The sequence below is a fragment of the Pongo pygmaeus genome, chromosome 3 (genome assembly GCF_028885625.2).
Source record: "Pongo pygmaeus isolate AG05252 chromosome 3, NHGRI_mPonPyg2-v2.0_pri, whole genome shotgun sequence".
Lineage (NCBI taxonomy): Eukaryota > Metazoa > Chordata > Mammalia > Primates > Hominidae > Pongo > Pongo pygmaeus.
In genome coordinates, this window is record NC_072376.2 from 163,350,281 (window position 1) to 163,372,211 (window position 21,931).

General features: G+C 33.1%; 1 protein-coding gene across 5 annotated transcripts in view; it reads right to left on the reverse strand.

Moving 5' to 3' along the window:
* LRBA (LPS responsive beige-like anchor protein) overlaps positions 1-21,931 on the reverse strand; it is a 764,782-nt gene that overhangs the window by 157,549 nt on the left and 585,302 nt on the right. For all 5 annotated transcript variants that reach the window (XM_054484859.2, XM_054484861.2, XM_054484860.2 and 2 more), the window contains 2 exons: positions 13,009-13,149; positions 11,876-11,995 (listed from right to left, as the gene is read on the reverse strand). In XM_054484859.2, coding sequence (XP_054340834.1) covers positions 11,876-11,995; positions 13,009-13,149 — 261 coding nt within the window. The remainder of the gene's footprint in view (positions 1-11,875; positions 11,996-13,008; positions 13,150-21,931) is intronic.

Below are 21,931 nucleotides of genomic sequence, written 5' to 3' on the forward strand. Positions count from 1 at the left end.
TGTTTTAGGGTCTGGGATACATAAAATGAGTTCCCCCGCCCCACCCCCACAGAGAATACAGATCTAAATCAGTAATAGAGAAAGGATATATTTTTAAGAGAAAATAGGTTGTGAAAACAACTAGCACTCCAGAAGTTCAAATGAGAAAATTATGACTAAAAGTTGGGGTGGCCAGAGAAAGCTTTAGGGAAAAGATCGTAATACATTGTATTTCGCTAACACAGAACTCATCAATCTGTATTATAACTGCTTGTTTGTTTCTATCTCCCTCTAAATGGAAGGATCCATGAAATTGAGGACTTTACAAGTGAATTTAAAATATGACAAGCATTTCTAAGAAACTAATACTGAGGAGAGAGATTATTAACATTTTACATATAGTATGAAGAACAACATCAAATTAGCACAATTAAATAAGACAGTGAGCATATATACAGCAAATCCTCACTTACTGTCATCGATAGGTTCTTGAAAATTGCAACTTTACATAAAATGGCATATAATGATACCAATTTTACCACAGGCTAATTGATATAAATGAATTAAGTTTCCATGGCATATTTTGGTTGCCACAAAAACATCACCAAACTTCTAAAAAGAGACCCAAAACACTTCTAATATTAAATATTGAAATAAATGTGAGCTATATATACATCTAAGAAAGATTAACAAAAACAAGATAATTATTTACCCATTTATTCCACTTCAGGGTTGCAGGTGGCCTAACACCTACTGCGGCAACTCAGGGCACAAGTCAGGAACCCATGGTGCCTTGGACAGGACACCAGGTGCCATCCCATAGCAGGGAGTGCATGCGCGCATACAACACACACACACACACACACACACACACACACACACACAGACAGGAACCATATAGACACACCAGTTCACCTCATGTGCACATCTTTGGGATGTGGGAGGAAGCCAGAGTACCTGGAAAAAGCCCACACAGACATGGGAAGAACATGCAAACACCACACAGACAGTGGCCCCGGCCACGAATTGATGTTTTTTTTCTCACCAGCGATATAACAAAACATTGAATGAAATGACATTATTTGAAGACATGCTGTACTTAAACTATATTGCAGTCTCATTACAAGAAAATCTGCATAAATAAGTCAGTGATGAGAGTTCAATACTCTCTTAATATGAAATAAACATGCTGAACTCAACTGATATATACCAATATGTAACAAAATAAATAAGCATATATACAGCCAAAATCTTACTGTGGATGACAATGGCATTTAAGTTATACAGTAGAATTCCATTTTAATACTAAAAGCATCTTTCTAAGAACCATGTCTTGATACAATACCAAATATTACAGTTCAAAATTATCTCTTTTGACAGATGAAATGTAGTAACAGAGTCAAAGATTATGCCTTTCTAATACTTCTAATGCACATTTACAAAGTGAAGCATGTTTTATATTCATCAGAACAGAACAGTCAGTTCTGGATAAAAAACACATGTTCAGCAATTCTTTAAAACATCAGTGGAAAATGATAAGTAAACAACACTGACAGAAGACAGATACATTTACAATTCACATTTTCTTCTGGCTTGCTCACAATAATTTTAATCTCTATCACTTAATTAGGTAGATGGGTCTTAGAGGCAGGTAACATGGCCAACATTTAGTGTATCATCTCCTAACATAAAAATTTGAAAGGTTCAACCAGAGGTTATACCACAGTTCAGGATAAGCCCATTGCTTTGATCACAAATCCCAAGGCTTTCACAGCATAATGACAAGGATTGGTTGTGACCACACATATGCTTTAGTTTTCTTTATTAAGGTATAATTTCCACTGATATGAACAACCTTTGCAGCCAGGCTGTATGATTCTCCTTTTAATAGTCACCAATTCTATGCACTGAACTAAACCCACCACTTCAATATATTGGGGCAAACATACCAACTACTAATCTATCAACCAAAAAGAAACAAGATAATCAAAATAGAAATAAAAATGAAGAAGCTCCTTTTTAGTTAAAATAAAATATTTATTTCATTTTTCCTAAATATGAAATATTGACAACTCAAATAGAAGCATGATAAATTAGAAGTTAACTAATTTAAGGTACACTGCTTAGGGACAGTGACGGTAAAAAAATGTGAAAGCAAAATTTCAGCTTTTCACCACTGAAAAAATGATTAAAAAAATTGAAAATAAGCTTTCTTAATTAACAAAAGAGCTGATTAACAGTATATTATAAAAATATAAGGTGCACGTTTTGAAACATTTTAATTTTCAAGATTTATTTTGTTAGCCCATAAGTAATAAAACTTTTTAAAAATTCACTAGAGATCAAGTACATTGAATTGCATTTATAATAGTTATTTTAAATCAACTGCATATCTGAAAGCTTTCAAGTTGATATTTAAATTTAGTTTGTCCTAATTTGGTAGATAAAATGCTGTTTTTTTCCTACAGTAAAAGAAAAACAATCATTTTCAAAATTGGAAAAGAAAAAATAATCTATAATCCTTCCAGACCAACCCCATAAATATTATGTGGTTTTTAGATATTATAAAACTGTTATTTCAAATGCATTACAATAAAGAAAAATCATGGATTACAAATCAATAGATAAATGATAATCTATTTCAATCTGATATAGTAGAAAGAATAATTATGTTTAAGTCTTGTCTACTCAACTTACTGTCACATGTACTCAAATTAATTTAATTTCTGTGACCCTTACCTCAATTGCCATTTCAAAACCACAGGGTTTGCTGTGAGGCTCATATGGGATAATATGGAATTCTAAATATACATAAGATATTATTATCATTAGTAGGATTCATGATAAAAATCCCAAATTACAGACTCAACTTGCCTAAATCCTAAAGCCAATAGGTCATTCACTGAGTTATGCCCATTTATAAAAGCATTTAACATAACGCTAAGAATACTTAACAAAACTTACTTTCAAAAATATATATGCCCACAAAAATATTTGAGACTTAATAGTTCCTGGCAAATAACTATGACATTCAAAACAAATATATTCTTTTTTTTATTAGCAATGACAGTAGGGCTTAACATGCTTCATATTATGATAAATATCCCCAATAATGTATGGTTCTTTCTTGCTTTCAACACATTTTTCACTTCCATGTTTGAAATGGACATCTCCATTGGGCCTTTTGCTGTTCTAGACCCTTATCTCCAAATAAATTATAATTTGGAAAGAAATAATGGGCATTAACAATGCAAACAAAAGGTGGGCTGTAACTGCCATAAGAGAAGATGCAAATAAAATTTCTGGAATAAGTGGTAGATATATATTTAGTGTGGGAGAAGAACCACTCATCTCAGTATCTAAGAACACATTAATGAACAGTCTACATTTTTTAGTTGAACAAAAAATATGATAAGATCACCAGTCAAAAAACAAATCACACTTGACATATGTACGCATTTTTATAATTCTGGAAGATATGAATATTTTCCAAATGCCTTAATAGGTTTTTAATTTTCCTGTATAGTATGTAAATAGTATGAGAAGAAAAATATTCAGGTTTTCAAGTAATTTTTATCAATGAGCAAAATGTAGTTCATTGTAGACATGAGTACAAACTTCCATACTTAATCAGCACAAAGGTTCATCATTTAACCTACTGATACTTGAAGAAAAGGGCTAAAGAGATGTGGCTAAGTTAACAAATCGCAAGTTATCTATAAGTTACGTATAAAAAGCAAGGATAAACAGACATATTTGAGAAAGCTTGAGCTCACTGATGAAAAGAAGAGAGGCTGGCAAAAAACAGAAGGAGGGAGGGAAGATAGGAAGGAGAAAGGAATGAGCACTTAAGTTGAAAATGTGCAAATGCATGAATAAGGATAAGATTTTAATTTTACTTTCTTTCAGCATTTTTTAAAACTCTAAATTATTAAAATGATGTCTGAGAACAGGATGCAGATTTTTTTTACTAAGAAAATAAAATTACTAAATCATCGAAGTTTAAGTTTTTTAAAAAATAAATACATTAAGAAATACATTTCCATTAATTATGTTCTATTAACTGTAGCTAAGCATTTTCTTATAAACGGGCCTAATGCTGACGATATCAGCATCCATGGAATGTATTAACATGGTAGAAGATGTGCTGCTAAGGGAAAAAAGAAACCTAATTTATCTTCAGATTGCAGACCTCTGGGATTTCTGAGGTAGTAAAGGGCAAGTCAAAGGTCTCATGTTTTAGAAATTTCACAAGCCACAAAACTATTCTATGATCACCTCCACTGTATATTATTATTTAACATACATATGTAATTTAAAACTTTTTAAGCGTTAAATATTAAATTATATATGAGTTCATATAATATTACTGCATAGTCATTTATTTTTAAAATAATATTTAGTATCTCTTAGGACTTAATTGCATTCTATTTACTTAACTGTAAATATAGAATATACTTTACTGACCCTACTAACTTCATAACTTAATACACTCACCACTAATGATGCACATTAAATTATAAAATAGGTTTTTAAATGAAAAATCCAAGATATGACCAGTGATGGGATGTCCATGTTCGCAAAGCTATCACAGTAATAAAACGCAGAAAATTGAATCATTAACAACTTGTGGTCAGCATCTGACATCCAGCTACCAGTTCTCTTGTGGACAGAAAATCTCATCCTAAAAAATGAGATGTTAGTAGTCCCACTTCATATCAGGCACATATCCATTTGAGTTTTGCTGTGCCCTTCTGGCTAGAATAAGCATACACTCTCCATTTGCTCCTCAAACTACCTCGCTATTTTTCCCAGGCTCTTTCACTAACTCTTAGAAAAGGTTTATGCCTCCTGTCCCTTACAGTCAATCAAATGCTCATTTGTTTACATATCTTTAATAGCTGTGACACAGATCAGGCAGATTGCAAAGCCAATCATATCTATTATCTGGCTGTTACTTGCTGAACTGGCTTATAGAATTAACTCAAGCATTTTTAGACTGTTACCAAAGGCCTTCATATTAGACTCAACTGCCTTTCAGAATCTCTGTTTCTATGTTTTCTACACACCCGAAACATAAGACCAATTAACAGATCAATAAGCATTTCCCAATGTGCCAAACGTCTCTTCTGAGCCTTGTTCATGTCACTTCCCTTACTCAGAACCCTCTTCCTCATTTCATCACATTATTAATGCAATACATATTTAATTTAGTGCCTATCATGTTCCAAACACCTTTGTAGATTGTAGGGATAAACCAATGAGGAAAACAGTAAAAAATTTAGGATCTCATGGAGCTAATGGTCAAGTGGGATATGACATAATAACCAAATCAATAAGCATGAGATACGTATGTCAGATGGTGAGTGACATAAAGAAAAATGAAGTCAGGGAGTAAGTAAAAGTGCATGAGGTGATGGGGGCAATTTTAAATAGGGAGGAGAGAGAAGGCCTTACTGAAAAGGTGACATTTGAGCAAAAACCTGAACGGGATGAAGAAGGAGTTCTTAAAGATAACTAAAACAAATGCCTCAGGTGAAAGGAAAAGGAAAACCAAAGTTGCTGAGGTTGGAAGTACTTGAAGGACACCAAGCAGACCCTGTTTAGCTAGAACAGAGTGAATGGGGTGGCAAACAGAAGAGCTCAAGATGTAATAGGATTTTGGAAAGGAGTTAGGTAGCGTAGGGTCTTACGTTGCAAAGATTTCAGCTTACACTCAAATAGGAAACCATTTACTATGGGGGACGACTGTAAGAAGAATAGCTTTGAAGAAATGAAGATCAGGAATTTAGTTTTAAACATGTTAAATTTAAGATACAGTTTATATATTCATTTGGAGATGTCGAGGAGGAAGCCAGATATCAGGAGAAACGCACAGGCTAGAGACATAAATGTGGGAGGTCTGTTAGACTCCCTTGCATCCTTTAAGATACAGCTTAAAAATAACTTATTCTGTAAAGTCATTTGCAATCCCATCTCCCCCAGTCAGAATTAATTTAATTTTGTTTATATCTTACTATATAAGATATAGCACTTATCACTATCTAATTTGTACTAAAAATTATTTTATATATGCCTGTCTTTTTCATGTGGAGAGATATGCTAACTAAAGAACTATGTCTATTTTATTCTTTTAATTCTAAATGCTTTCTACTATATATTAAATATAGCAAATAACCAATAAATGCTAGCCTAACTAAACATGTTTTGGGGGATTTTAATTGACTTCTCATAGTTTTCTTCTTAAAGGCAGGGAGCTAAATATCTATGACCTAACAAAACTTGTTCCTTCTTCTGTGCTATATATATGTGCCCAAGTCAAATTTAATCTTTCACTCTCTCTCTCTCATCTTACAAGACAAATCAATCACCAAATCCTAACAGTTACCTTCTAAATATGTCTTAAATTTATCCACATTTCTCTAGCCCCACTGGCATTACTGAATATAAGCCTTCACTGCTCCTTGCCTAATTAACAACTTACTGACTGCTTCCACTCTGGGCCATAGACAAGGGCAATACATATGTCAACACCAATCACAGTGATCTCTTAAAAGCACAAAATCTATTCATGTCACTTCTCTGCTTCAAACTCTCCCAAGTCTCCCCGCTGCACCCAGGATAAAGTTCATCCTCTTTCACAAAGCAGAAGGCCCCTCATGATTGGTCCTGAATTTCCTCTTTCCTCTTCCTTCTCTTCATTTCAGACGCTGTATCCATGAGCCCAAGGGGCATGAGCCTACTGTACTAAATTGCTGGGACTTGTTTTATTGTAGGTATCTCCTCTAGTGCAAAAGCCCACTGAAGGCAAGAGTTGTGTCATATTTGGTGCTATATCACAACCAGAGTCTGACAGTGGATAAACACAATTAAAATACAAAATTTTAAAAGTAAATGATATCTCAGGGTTCCTCCAAATTTTTTAATCTAATTTACTTTTGTACAGTTTATATTTTAATAATATATTATTATATTAAATTCAGGGTTTCTAAAAAAGTATGTTTCTCCAACAATCTCTGTTTCAGATCCATTTACTACTGTCCCCATTCCAAAGTAATGAACTGGGGTTACATTTATGATTCCTTCTATGTTCTAGCACAGAGTAGTAATCATTTCTACAGGAGAGAAAGAAAGAATTTAAACTGCAGCAAGTCAGATTGTACTTCACCATTAGATTGAATTTATCAACACTAAAGGTATCTGAAATGAGTAGGCAACCTCAAGAGAGGGGGAAAAAAATCAATGACAATCAATTGCCTAGAAAAGCTTAGATATTTGCCTAATATTTAGATGTATCTGTCTAGTCAAATTCATTTAAACTTCATGAGTCTGTAATTTGTTACACAAAATTTGGTCATAATAATTCAAGGTTCAGGCTGAAGAAAGTAAACTATTCTGAACCCCAGTTTCTAAATTTAAGTGAATTTTAAAGATTTAAAACACAGAATCTACTGGGGATTTTAAAATATTATTTATCACAGTGATGATTCTCCAACCCAATTTTAATACTTTGTATTTCAGTCTTCAAGACTACAGATTGTTGCTACTAATTGTCTGTTTATTTTTAGATGAAGTACACATCAGAAACATCATTGTTCAAAAAGGGTGAAGGCATTCTTTCCATAAGCCCAAACTATCCCTTGATGTGATTCCAAAACAATGCCGTGAATCTGCACTGCCCCAAGACAGCAGCCACTAGCCACAAATGGCTATTGAACACAAAATGTGTGGCTAGTCTCAACACAGATGTGCCATGTAAATAGAGACATGTTAAGTATAAAATACCATTGGAAGACTTAGTATCAAAAAATGTAAAATATCTAATAATTTTATATTGATTACATATTGAAATAATAATATTTTGGATATATATGGTTAAGATAAATTATTAAAATTAATTTTTTTACTTTTAAAAATACGACTATGAAATCATTTAATTACATAGATGGCTTATATTTGTGGTTTGTATTATATTTCCATTGGAGAGTCGCTCTAAGCCTACTTAGAAAACTGATCAACACTACTGATCTGCTTCTTCAGGCAGGATAAAAACCATCATTGAGAGGTCAGATCTGAAATGGAATCACCAATGATGCAGAGAAATACAAATGATCCACAAAACTTTAAAAACAGTAAATTGTGCTATAAATAAGAGATTGCTTTAGTGTAAAAAAAAAAAAAAGGTCTCTTTCTTCTTTAAAATAAAAAGAATTAACATTTTAACCTTTATTTCATAGGAATAACCTCAATTTTGGGTAATATTATTCTTTGAGTATTGGCAAAATTTAAGAAATAGGGATTTTAAAATATTAAAGTAATAGCTCCCCCTCAGCAAAAAACAATTAAGTTACCAGAAATGTTACCTTATTCTTATATTTTTCTTTTTGAAAAAATTTAAATCTTCATATCTTACATTTCATTTTTGGAAAATCTCACAAAAACATTTTACAGAATGTATACTATATTAATCAGGCAAGGTATGCTTTAGGATCTACTCAATAAAATGATTCCTACCACTCCACCATATTTCGCCATCTCCTCTCTACTGTTTAACATTTCTTTAGTATTTCTAGGAACTCCAGCAAGACAATACAAATAAAGTTGACAATTATAACTAATAATGACTCCACCTGAAATATAATGTGATAGCTGAATGAAATATTTACATATATTACAGTAATGTGTGTTCTTTTTTTTTTTTTTTGAGACGGAGTCTCGCTCTGTCACCCAGGCTGGAGTGCAGTGGCGCTATCTCGGCTCACTGCAAGCTCCGCCTCCTGGGTTCACGCCATTCTCCTGCCTCAGCCTCCCGAGTAGCTGGGACTACAGGTGCCCGCCACATTTTTTGTATTTTTAGTAGAGACGGGGTTTCACCGTGTTAGTCAGGATGGTCTCGATCTCCTGACCTCGTGATCCATCCGCCTCGGCCTCCCAAAGTGTTAAGTGTGTTCTTATACATTTATCTCTATTATAATAATTTAAATATACTTTCTAAGGTGCCAAAATGTAACATTTTAAAAATAAACAGGATCAAAACAACAACAGAGGCATGATTAAATTCCTCCTGTTTTAGAAAGACCAACCAACAGGAGGTTCTTTAAATAGCCTGTATAACCATATATTATACAGTTGTCAAAGTATTTGAAAGTCACTAAGTTTTAGGGCCCAAATTAGCTGGTTATCAATATAAAAATGGGGGTAATTTATCAATGCCCTACTTACTATCCTACAAATATTAGGGCATGGGGGTGGAGATGGAGAAGAAGGAGAATATATACATTGGTGGAAAAATATCAGTAGCTTCACAAAGTAAGTTCTGAAAAAAATTTTGTGCTTCCAAACATAATGAAACATATTCCATATATAAGAGGAAGCCGGATTTGACTTCTTATTATTTGTGATGAAACAAGAATAATCAGAAAAATAAGGAAGAAGAAAGGTAAAGAAGAGCATGTGATTTCTTTCGATGTTATAGTTGTTTTGTTTAGGTTTCTTTTTTATTTTTTTTGCAGGTAGGGTATTTTAAAGAATTTTTAGAGAAAATGAAACCAGACACAAACTAATTAAAGAATCTTGAAAGAAAAAGGCTGAGATTCAGGAAAAAGAGAAAACAAAACCACTATCATCTATCATATGTACCTCCTGTCCATCAAAGCAATGAACAGGAATGTCTAGTACAGATAGCGGCAGAAAGCTGAAGATATTTACTATTGCTATTACAAAGCAGGAAAAAATAATACTCAAATTCATGACTTCATTTTTGTTTATATTTCTAGTAGCAAACTTAGGTATGAGGTTAAAATTTGGTCATGAGATGATTAACAAATGAAGGAATTTGGGGAAAAAAAAAACCCACACATGTCTTCAATTTCATAACAAAATGTCAGGCTTATCAATATTTTCATTTCTCTTATTATTTCTCAAAAGAGTTACATAAGTAATTAAATAACTTTGAGATTAGAGGTAAAATTTAACAAAATTCTTAAATCTGTTAATTATTCTTACTTTTATCTAAACATCCAGTTCAAAATTATTTACTGGTTATTTTTAAAGAGTATGATATATAATTTTCAAGAGTATATTAGAGTATATTATTTGTGAGATCAAAAACCCTGATAGATGTCCCAAGATTATTTTTGTATACAATAGAATCTTCTTTAATAAAGTATCTTTCACACAAGCAATGTACTCTACAGTAAGATGTGAATACATTTTGTAGACTTTAAAGTATCATACCTAAAAGCAAGATGCAATTATCATTATACTGAAGAAATTTTTAAGTACTCTACAGTAACATAGACATTAGCAGTATAACTTTTCTTCTTTTGGACTCCAATATTTCTCATCTGGCATTTATTTTCTCCCATATGGTATAATTACTTATATATGTCATATTTCTCTATGGAACTATAAGGAACTTCAAAATCATAGGGATATCTCATTATACTTAATAGATCTAACACAGTACACCTTGCAGAAAGAGACACCATTTTAAAAAAAAGACTGTATTTCTGTAGGTAGAAGCAAAATTCTAGTAAGGATTATTACTAGCTACTGTGCAAAGTTTTTGATCCTTTGATCTTTCATGCATATAGATAGAATAACTCTTGTTTTTGCTTTATTAATAATGGAATCCTTCATTAGTATATATTGAGATTTACTTTGTTTTATAGTACACAATCAACCTTTTGAAATATAACATGTATGCTCAAAAAAAATAATAATAGAATCCTTTACTAAGCAAAATCAGGTATGCTTTTAGAAACAGCAGCAGGCAAAACACAATTATTTTAAGAACGGGTACATAGGATATCTAAATATCTATGTCTGAGATTTTTCTCATGGTATTTTTCAGATTATAGTAATTTTATTCACTGAGGTTGGAATTCCAGTGCACAGTGGCTCACACCTGTAATCCCAGCACTTTGGGTGGCTGAGGCAGGAAGATCACGTAAGACAGCTCAAGACCAGCCTGGGCAACATAGGGAGACCCCATCTTTACAAAAAATAAAAAATTAGCCTAGTGTGGTGGTACATGCCTGTGGTCCCAGCTACTCAGGAGACTGAGGCAGGAGGATCACTTGAGCCTGGAAGGTCGAGGTTGAGGCTACAGTGAATTGTGATTGCGCCACTAAACCTCTAGCCTGAGTGACAAAGCGAGACCTCGTTTCAAGAAAAAAAAAAAAAAGAGTTCAGAATCCCATTACGCATGGTGCCTTACATGCCTTACATTCACACTACCTACCATATTTTCCCTTCAACAAAAAGATTCTAAAGAGAAAGAGAAAATAAAAAAAACACTCTACAACAAAAGACAGAGAGAGAGGAGGGAGAGATTCTGAAAGAGGAGGGACAGTCATTTAGAACTTACAGGGAGAGACTGGGCGCGGTGGCTCACGCCTGTAATATCAACACTTTGGGAGGCTGAGGCAGGCAGATCACTTGAGGTCAGGAGTTCCAGACCAGTATGGCCAACATGGTGAAACCCCATCTCTACTAAAAAAAAAATACAAAAAACTAGCCAGGCGTTGTGGCAGATGCCTGTAATCCCAGCTACTTGGGAGGCTGAGGCAGCAGAATCGCTTGAACCCTGGAGGCAGAGGTGGCAGTGAGCCAAGATCACACCATTGCACTCCAGCCTGAAGGACAGAGCAAGACTCTATCTCCAAAACAAAAACAAAAACAAAAACAAAACAATAACAACAAAAACTTCCAGGGAAAGATAAGAGATAGAGACAGAGAAAAATGCTATAATTCTTGGCCATTTAATTAAGGACTTATCTTCTGAGATTTATCTTTTGTAAATAGGGCTGTATGGCAGTAGAGAAAATTTTCAACCTTCATTCAACAAGTAATGCATTGGCAATAACAACTATAAAACAAAACATTTCTGTACCTTAATATCAGATGTATCACGCTGACTGTTTCGCCAAGCTCTGGAAATTGATGAAAAAGTTCGATCGGCATGATCAAATTTGCCTCCTTGCAAATTTAGGAAATAAGTTGTAAAGGGTTCCTAAAAAATAGCAATTAAAAAAATCCATATATTCACTCATGCATAAAAATGTGGTTTTTATAAATCCTTAGAATTAAATATTTTAATGACTAATAGGCATTAGCTACTAATATAAACTAGGTATACAATGAGAATTATATCTAAATTATTACATTAATGTTCTCAAGTTATTTTTCCCTCAAAAGAAATATTTCTAAATATTTCAAAAATTTGGTATTTGCAACATTTTCTTCAGGTAGCCTTCCTTTCCAAGAATAATGTATTAATATCATGCAGACATAAATCAGATGTATTTTCTTCATAGTACAGAGAATAGTCCAGTATGTAGTTTTCCTATTGTTATGGCTCAATATTTAATTTATGATTAAGAAAAGAAAAATGGATGATTTAAAAGCCTCCTCTTAGTTAAAGAACACTTAAACACATATTAGTGGATAATTGCTTGAAATTAGCTAAGCACTATAAATTACTTCTAGGATTTATGTCTGCCTGTATCCTTCTAACAGGCTTTAATTAATGATGTGCTGCTAATGCTTTCCCAAAGAAACTGCTTTCTAGTAGATGAATCACCTTTCAATTTCACAGAAACATTTCTTGTTTAACCAATATATTGTCAATACACGACAGCCTTAGTTTTACCAACAAACTTACCTTATTCCATTTGGGGCAATCTTCCAAAATATGTAAGTACATGTCTGTGTTAGTAACAACTTACTTAGTTCTTATTTTAATAGACCACATTTTAAAAGAATTTATGCTACAATTTGGAATCTGGTAAGACAGCAAGCATCTGAAGGGGCAAATTTAAGAAAAAAATTCATACAATTTCAGATGAAACATTTTTAAGGCAATACAAGCCAAATGAGAGATAGAGATACTTATAATTAGAACTTCAATAATTTAAACTGACTTTTTTAGTATTCAAAAAAAGATGCTTATGAGTTCTAATTTTTGCATATCCTTCACAACACTGAATTTATTTAGTCATGGTGTATTATTCAAATTGAACTTACTATTCTTAGCAGCCATGCAAGAACAAAACTTGCAGTTGAGTAATGAGTACCATAGTGAAACTTTGGAACTTGATCGTCTTCCCATGATTCATAACGCTCAGCGAAGAAGGCTGCTCTTTTTGGGTTCAGAGCTCCTATTGGCTGCCAATAGGGAGGGAAAAAACCAAGAATACATCAATATAATCATCCTTCACATCTTCCTCTCTTCTGATGATATCCTACTGGTAGGTATAAAAGCGAATTTTAAAAATATATACTATTTAAGCTGCAATACAGTATCATATTGGGAGTAAAAAGCAATATTTTTTCCAACACAAGTTAAACACACACATAAGTAAGTGAGTGGATGAACTCATCATTTCTCCATAAGTCTAGTTTTCGTGGAACATAGGTGTTTAATCATCCCATAACAAGCATCACATAAAGACAATTACATGAAGTGAAATATCAGCTATACAACACTTTGGAAAGCACCTATAAAACCACATTTAGTTAATTAGAAGCAACAACCAGAAACAGAATCTTAAAGCTGAAGGACTGACTTATAATGAGTTCTTAGAAGAGGATGAAACAAAACTGGCAGATAGGTGAGATGGAGTACACAGGAAGAAATTGTGGGAAAACAGGGTTAAGAAACTAGAAATTTCTACTAGTGTGAGTGAAAACAAAGGATAAAAATATGCCTATATATCCATGTAGGATATATAGATATATACATATATATGTATATGCTTTAACCAGAGGATAAAAATATGCCTGCATGAACTATATATATATATATATCGCATTAAAAATATCACATTAAAAATAATGCTCTCTCTCTATATATATATCGCATTAAAAAAAGAATAGTAGACAGATTATGAGCTCATACTGGAAAATAATACTTCATAGCAGAGGTCCCAGAGCAATATAGCAACATGGTAAAAACCCTGAGCTCACTGGAATGATAATAATCCTCATTCAGAAGGTTGTTTTGGAAGATAACAATGAGTAGGTACATTAAAGTCCAACAAACTATGCCTGACAACATGCAATGAATGCCAACTATTGTTTTTAAGATAATTGTTTAGAATTTGGGTAAAAGAGTTTGAATGAAATAATTGCCTTTAGCAAATTGCTTAGCATAAGATAAAGCTTAATAAATGTTAGTTGGTACCTGTATCTTTATTGTTGCTACTGCTGTTGTCATTTAGGTAATACACGAACTCCATTAAATAGTAGGCAAAAGTCTGTGTGATCAAGCCTATGCATGTACATTTCCTTACGAAGATAGACAGAATATGCTTGAGAGTCTCAAAGGAGTCTAAGGCTCAAAAAATGTTAAGATCAACTGCTTTAAGTAACAATTCATTCTCAAAAAACATTCTGATCTCTAGAAAATCTCTATTCCTTATTCAAAATGTTAAGTACCCACTCGATGAAAAAGACATGATATATAAGATTACTTCTCTTAATAAGATACAGAGGCCAGGTGCAGTGGTTCACACCTATAATCCCAGTGCTTTGGGAGGCCGAGGTGGGAGATTGTTTGAGTCCAGGAGTTCAAGACTAGCCTGTGCAACATAGTGAGACCCTGTTTCTACAAAAAATTTTAAAAATCGGCTGGGCATAGTGGCATGTCCCTGTAGTCCCAGCTACTTGGGGGGCTGAGGTAGGAGGATTACATGAGCCCAAGCACCTTAAAGCCTACAGTGAGCTATGATTGTGCCACTGTACTCCAGCCTGGGTGATGGAGAGAGTCCCTGTCCTGTCTCTAAATAAATTAACAAATAAAAAATTCTTTATTTAAAAAAAGACACACCACAGTCTTTTGCCTTATATCATTTATGAACACCTATTAGTTAATCACTCCTTATTTATAAGAGAAAGAAAATATCTGATTATTTGTGGAGAAAATGTTAAAAGAAATAAATCAAAAATATTGGTTTAAAATGGATGTACTGAGAAATACTTTATTGAAAATGAAGCAATGTTCAGACCAGTTTTTAAACTGCTTTTCATGTTACATAATGTTAAGCAACGTCTTAAATTTATCATTTTGGTTATCTTTATTAAATTGTTAATTATTTTTTCAAAACTATCTTTGGCATCATCACTCTTTCAATAGCTTGGTTTTAATAAATATTATTGTATTTTAAGGCATTTTTTCCTTTACAAGCAAAATTTTAAAAATCTTTAATTGCTATTTTAAGTCAGTTTCACAGTAAACTAATTTAAAATGCTATCTTTTAAAGCATTAGTTTCTGTACAAAAGAATCATATCTGACTTACTAAATATGTGCCAGTTAAGAATGGAGCTGACTCCAAGGATTCTTTCTTTGTTACAGAACCAATTTGAAATGCCTTTAAATGTATTTTAGTTGTTGTCCCTAAAGAATGAGCCATGGAAAAGAAAAGAGAGAAGAAATAAAATCACTAGAAGACAAATTATATGAATTAAAAATAGAATCAACGCTCCTTTTGTATGGTCTGAAGCATATTAAGTATTCACTTTATCTGCTCCTATTTTTATTACTCTCCAAATGAGTAACCCCCAAAATCAATAGTTATAGAATCACGTTTCTTGAATATAATGCTAAAACCAATTAGGATTGATTTCACTAGCATCTGAAAAAAAATGGCATCTTGCAGAGATCCATACTGGTAGAACCCACAGTATTGATTTTGGCTGTTATTGTTACAGTTGGTTTCTGAAGCCTGCTATATGACAGCTATCAAGACATACCACATTTATTTGCAAGCATATAAAAAAGAAGTCCCCAAATAAAGGAAAGTTAAAAAAAAAAAAAAAGACCAGTGGAGCTGTGCAATGACAATGATACACTATCAGCTTACTCAGAGAAGTTACAGTGGGAATACACACATTGAATTATACATTACGCGAAAGCACTGATTTATTGTGGTAATAACATCCACCTCATTAAAAGATTCTGCTTTGCTGCAGTTGGAAGGCTACATATTGTTTACTGCTATAAATTAATGGCAGTGCAAAGAAGACTGTGGAACCATCCTAACAATAGATCTGTAATGACAGTGCTGTATATCACAGCTTCCTCAGCGGCTTCATAACAAAATGGAGACAATGTATTGAGCTAATACATTCTACCACGCTGGCCCATATTTTTCTGACAACTGCTTTAAAAGATGAGCTGAATTCAACTATGTTATGATGCTGCAAAACATTTAACCAAGCAAGAGTCAGTCATATACCAAAGTGCATCAAAGGATTTTTAAAACATTGTCTAAATCAGCATTTCAGGATGTTTACTCATCTCTGCAAAAGAACTAAAAGTAAATGCTGACGGATCCTCTTACTTATATAGTATATTAAGAGTCAAAATTGTAAGTCAGTTCGGGAAGATGCTAGCACCATCAACCTACATAGAGCTTACTGTACAATGTAACAAGCTTGACAAAGTATTTTTCTTAAAAAGCAAGATTTTAAAGGAAAGTGACTCAAAATACTGGCCATTAAAAATGGTCATAATTTCTTTAAAAAAAATCAGTAAAAATAAGTATTAATTAGAAAGTATAAAAGTGGTATAATTCCAGGTAAACACAAATAGCTCTAGAATACAGAAAAATAATTTTAAACACTACAAAAAGCTAACAAATAAATAGAATTATAGAAGGTTTTCTTAACTCTACAAACTAAGAAAAAATCTCAATCACAATACAATGAAATACAATCACAATGAAAAACAGGTTTAAATAAAATAGAATAGAATAATTTAAAATGTACAGTATTAGGTCTAACAACAAAATATTATGTTAAAAATATAAATAAAGGACAGGCACAGTGGCTCTGCCTGTAATCCCAGCATTTTGGCAGGCTGAAGCAGGAGAATAACTTGAGCCCAGGAGTTTGAGACCTGCCTGGGCAACATGGTGAGATCCTGTCTCTACAAAAAATCAGAAATCAGATGGGCATGGTGGTGTATGCCTATAGTCCCAGCTACTTGGGAGGATCACTTGAGTCCAGGAGGTTGAGGCTGCAGTGAGCCGTAATTGCGCCACTGTACTCAGCCTGGGTGACAGAGTGAGACCTTGTCTCAAACAAAACAAAAAACAGAAATAAAAACTTAGATTAAAGCAGGAAAAGACAAAGAAAACCAAAACTCTTGAAAATGGTATGAATAGCCAAAAATCACTGTATTTAGGATATTTTAATAATTTCACAAATAGCAAAGTTGACATCTGTGGTAGAATAACAAGTATTCTGCTTATGAGCTAGTAATGATATTTTTCAAAACAGGATATGCAGAATAAAACTTGTAAAATTAGTTTTGTAAGAAGACTGCAATTAAAAAAAATTTTTTGTTACGTTCTTTGAGAAGTAATTTTGCTAGTTAACAAAATCCCTGCATATAAAGTGGTCAGTTCAGTGCCTGATATATAATAATAATGATAATAATTATTATTTTTTTCAGGTTATTTGATGAAGAATATTTAATTTAAAAAAAGGCACTAAGTAAGCCTGATGAAATTAATGGGGTCTATTAGGAAAGACCGTGATTAAACATCACAATCCTCTAAAGACAAAGCAGGATAAGAATATATAGTACTGTGGATAATCTGTAAGAAGCCTAAGAGTAAACAGTAGTCCCCATCAATGAGTTTTACTACCTTAAGAACATAATCAAAACAAAATTACTTTTCAAAAATCCAGGGGCCTCCAAATTTTACTATGAAAAGCATAAGAAACGTCAAGCAACTTATAATCATCTCCTACTACATTATTTATAAACAAACAGTTTGAATTAACAGACTCTTTTAAAAGCACACAACAGACTTTGGTCTAATATTAGTAAAAGCTGTAAAAAGAAAAGGTATCTGTTTTTTCTTTGTTTATTAAAATTTTAGTGAACTCTTACCTGAAGTTATCTAATTAAGAATACCACCTCCAGTTTACATTTTGTAATTTATTAAACATTATTATACATTCTCATAATAAATAGGTAATCTAGATATTCCTATTTTAATAATAAAGAAATGAATTGAGTAAAAATCAACATAAATCTAGAAGACTCAAACCTAGTACTCAAAAGCCCTTCTCTGGGCCATGTTATGTATTTAAAACTATTGTATTACCAGTTGGTTTTCCTAATTTCAAAAATGTGCTGTAATCTCAATTTTTCAAATATTTCTTTACTTAACAGGTTGATTTAAAGGCCAATGTAAGTAAAGCACTTAGAAGAGCTCCTGGCACACACACAAAAAAATACTTAACAAGTGTAGCTGCTATTAATGTGGTTATTATCATAACTATAATTCCTTCTTTCCTTTTGAAATTTTTACATGAATGATTACAATTAATATCAACCTTTCAGAAGTGAAATTCCAAACTACTGGACCATACTTATAGTTATTGAAGGTAAGAAAGTTCTGGGAAATTGGCAAGAAATCTCAGATTTTTTACAAAGCAGAGATTTGCTTGTGTTAGCTAACATCTCTTTTAAAACCCAAAAGTCTCAAGGGAGTTTTTCACACCTTTCTGTAAAGGCTTTCTTTGGAAAATCATTAAACTCCAACGTTTGGAGATGAGAAGCCGAAAAGACTGGGGTTAAAGAAAAGGAAAAAAAGGTAACTCTAAACCAAAATACTAAGAAATAGGGTGCTTGAAAATGCTTAAGCATAGTATTTCATCAAGATACATTCTGTGGGTATACAGAGGAGTGAAGAAAAGATGTCAAAACTGAAAAGAAGCTCAGGAAGGGGAGGCAAAAGAGCAGGACTACTTTATAACCCTGCTTAGGATCCTGATGACTGGCTGAAAGCCATCTGCCAATGTAATCTTCATTTGATATGACTGGGAAATCAGAAACATCCTTTAATTTCGTGATGACAGATAAAGCCTGCCTTACAGTACTGAAGAAGGTGTATGCAATTAGAGGTTATATGTTATTTCATTGTTCCCTAAAAGTAGGGTGGGCCACAGGAAACAAAAGAAAACCACTGCAAAGTAAGGGGAAAAAACTAGCAAAGAATAGAATACAAGATGGCTGAACTCAATGTTCTTCTATGCTATAAAAATGTCAGGTTAAAGGACAGAATATCATCAAGCATCTGATATATGTTAACAGATTAAATAAAAAATTTCAAATTCAGAGAATAAAAGAGGATACACTATCAGGAAATGTTACATCATAAAGATGGTCATTCTTGATTAGGGAATAATGATTTGGTCTGAGAAGACTCCAGGAAAAAACTATGATATATATGTCAAAGGTGCCATTTTATCTGATGACAATGCTACTATTTGCTGAATATAAGCAAAGGTTCTACGAGTCTTACATAAATCATCTCATTATCTTTACAACAACTCTTAATACAAAGACCAATTAGCATCCCCAATTTGCAGGTGAAAAAAACAGTTCGGGAGAAAGTAAACGACTATCAGTGGTTGGTTAGCAGCCAGTGGCAGCAGCAAGATTAAAAGCCACCTCCTGACTTTTTAATGATCGCCATTCTAACTGGTGTGCTGCAGAGGATGTGGAGAAATAGGAACACTTTTACACTGTTGGTGGGACTGTAAACTAGTTCAACCATTGTGGAAGACAGGGTGGCGATTCCTCAGGGATCTACAACTAGAAATACCATTTGACCCAGCCATCCCATTACTGGGTATACACCCAGAGGAATATAAATCATGCTGCTATAAAGACACATGCACACGTATGTTTATTGCGGCACTACTCACAACAGCAAAGACTTGGAACCGACCCAAATGTCCAACAATAATAGACTGGATTAAGAAAATGTGGCACATATACACCATGGAATACTATGCAGCCACACAAAAGGATGAGTTCATGTCCTTTGTGGGGACATGGATGAAGCTGGAAACCATCATTCTCAGCAAACTATCGCAAGGACAAAAAATCAAACACTGCATGTTTTCACTCATAGGTGGGAACTGAACAATAAGAATGCTTGGACACAGGAAGGGGAACATCACACACCGGGGCCTGTTGTGGGGTAGGGGTAGGGGGGAGGGATAGCATTAGGAGATATACTTAATGTAAATGATGAGTTAATGGGTGCAGCACACCAACATGGCACATGTATACATATGTAATAAACCTGCATGTTGTGTACATGTATCCTAGAACTTAAAGTATAATTTTAAATATATATATATTTGAAAAAAAAAAGCCACCTCCAACCAAACTGACTAGCAAATCCCAGAGTGATTTGGGTTGTGTGGACTGGTACGCTGCCTTGCAAGGCCATTAGAATCCTTTCATGGGAGCTTTAGATTAAATGCTCTTTTGAAAAAATACGATTAAAGTTTTTATCCCTACTTACATAATGTCTGTGGATATCACCTTAGAAGAAGGCATCAAAAATGAATTTTTTTAAAAAGAGTATTTTATCTTGGGGACATCAAAAACATGCTAGGCAAATACAGTTTTTTTAAAAAAGTGAACAAAAAAGGTAAATGTTGTCACCAAAGTTTATTGCCTTATCTTCCTTTTAACTTTTCTATTTTTTCTTTTCCATCTTTTCCGTGAACCCAAATGAGAGCCCTTAATTTTCTGTGTTGCTGAGGCTTTTTATAGAAGCCAATGAATTTGATTCCCAGTGTCTCCATCACCTGCCTGCCTCCCCCACCACTCTAGTGAAGAAAATAAATAAATGAATAGTGCCTGTCATTTCAGCAACATTGCCACTGTTAGGGGGTGCAGCAACTATTTTGTTTCAATTGTAGCAGCTCTTTTATCTAAATGACAAGTATAACAAGCAGCCTGATCAGCATTTTCACTCAACCTTGGCTTTTAGGGTATTTTGTTATATGCTATATAAGGCTGAAATGGTTTGGCACTTACCCTCACATGCTCTAGATTTTATTTAATACTGTCAAGAAAAAAATTTCATCAGCACACCACTGTGGCTTTTAGAGTTAACAAATAAGCACTTTTGTTTTCAAGTACCAGAACACTTTTTAATCCCTTGAAAACACACTTTCTTACAAGTGGCATTAAATATATACTCACTTCACCATTTCAATTTAACAAACACATCTTGGGGAAAAGAAAGTATTCCATTTTACTTATTGTGCCTATGTAGAATCTAAATCATTTCAAATGCTTGCACTGATAGATTTACTAGTGATGTCTTCATAGTTCTATGTTATTCCACTACACAGTAAGTATTAAGTAATTTTTCTATAGGTGTTTATCTCATTTTGAGAAAGTCACATAAACTGTTAAAAATAATCTATTAATCCAATGCCACTGCTGAGCTAAATGCCTATAACAACCCCATAAACAGTCCAAAAAATCCAAGGATAATTACTAAAAATGTTTTAAGTTATTATGAAAATGATAAAGAATGCTGATATAACAAGATCTATCAATTTGCAGATATATTCATCTGCCCATTTAAAAAACCAGTTAAGACCATTAAAATCAAATAAATCTATATAATTTTAAGACAGGTCATTAGTAGCATGCATATCAACATTCTGCTAGCTTCTATAAACCAGAAACGTAAAACAAAATTGGGAACTACTTGAGAAACATTCAGCTTTTGAAATTCATTTTCTATTTGCTTTGAAAGTTATCTGAATATAATAAAACTAGTTCTAATTTCAGAAACCCTCCCTCTCTTTCTCTCTCTCTCTCTCTCTCTCTCTCTCTCTATATATATATATATATATATATAGACACACATATATATATGTTGTTTTGTTCAATGCTGAGTTGGGAAACTGTGTGCTTATTGTTTAGCTTAAGCCTGAGCTAATGGCACTAAATATTTCAATGATTTGCATGTGAAGCACAACAAAATATATGATTATAAAAAGCAAGGAGGATTCCAAATCCATAAAGATTAGTAAAAATAGCTATTTTATTCTGTTTTAGACTAATAAATTGCTTTTTGGAAAAAATATTAAATCGTTTTAAAAATGTGTTTA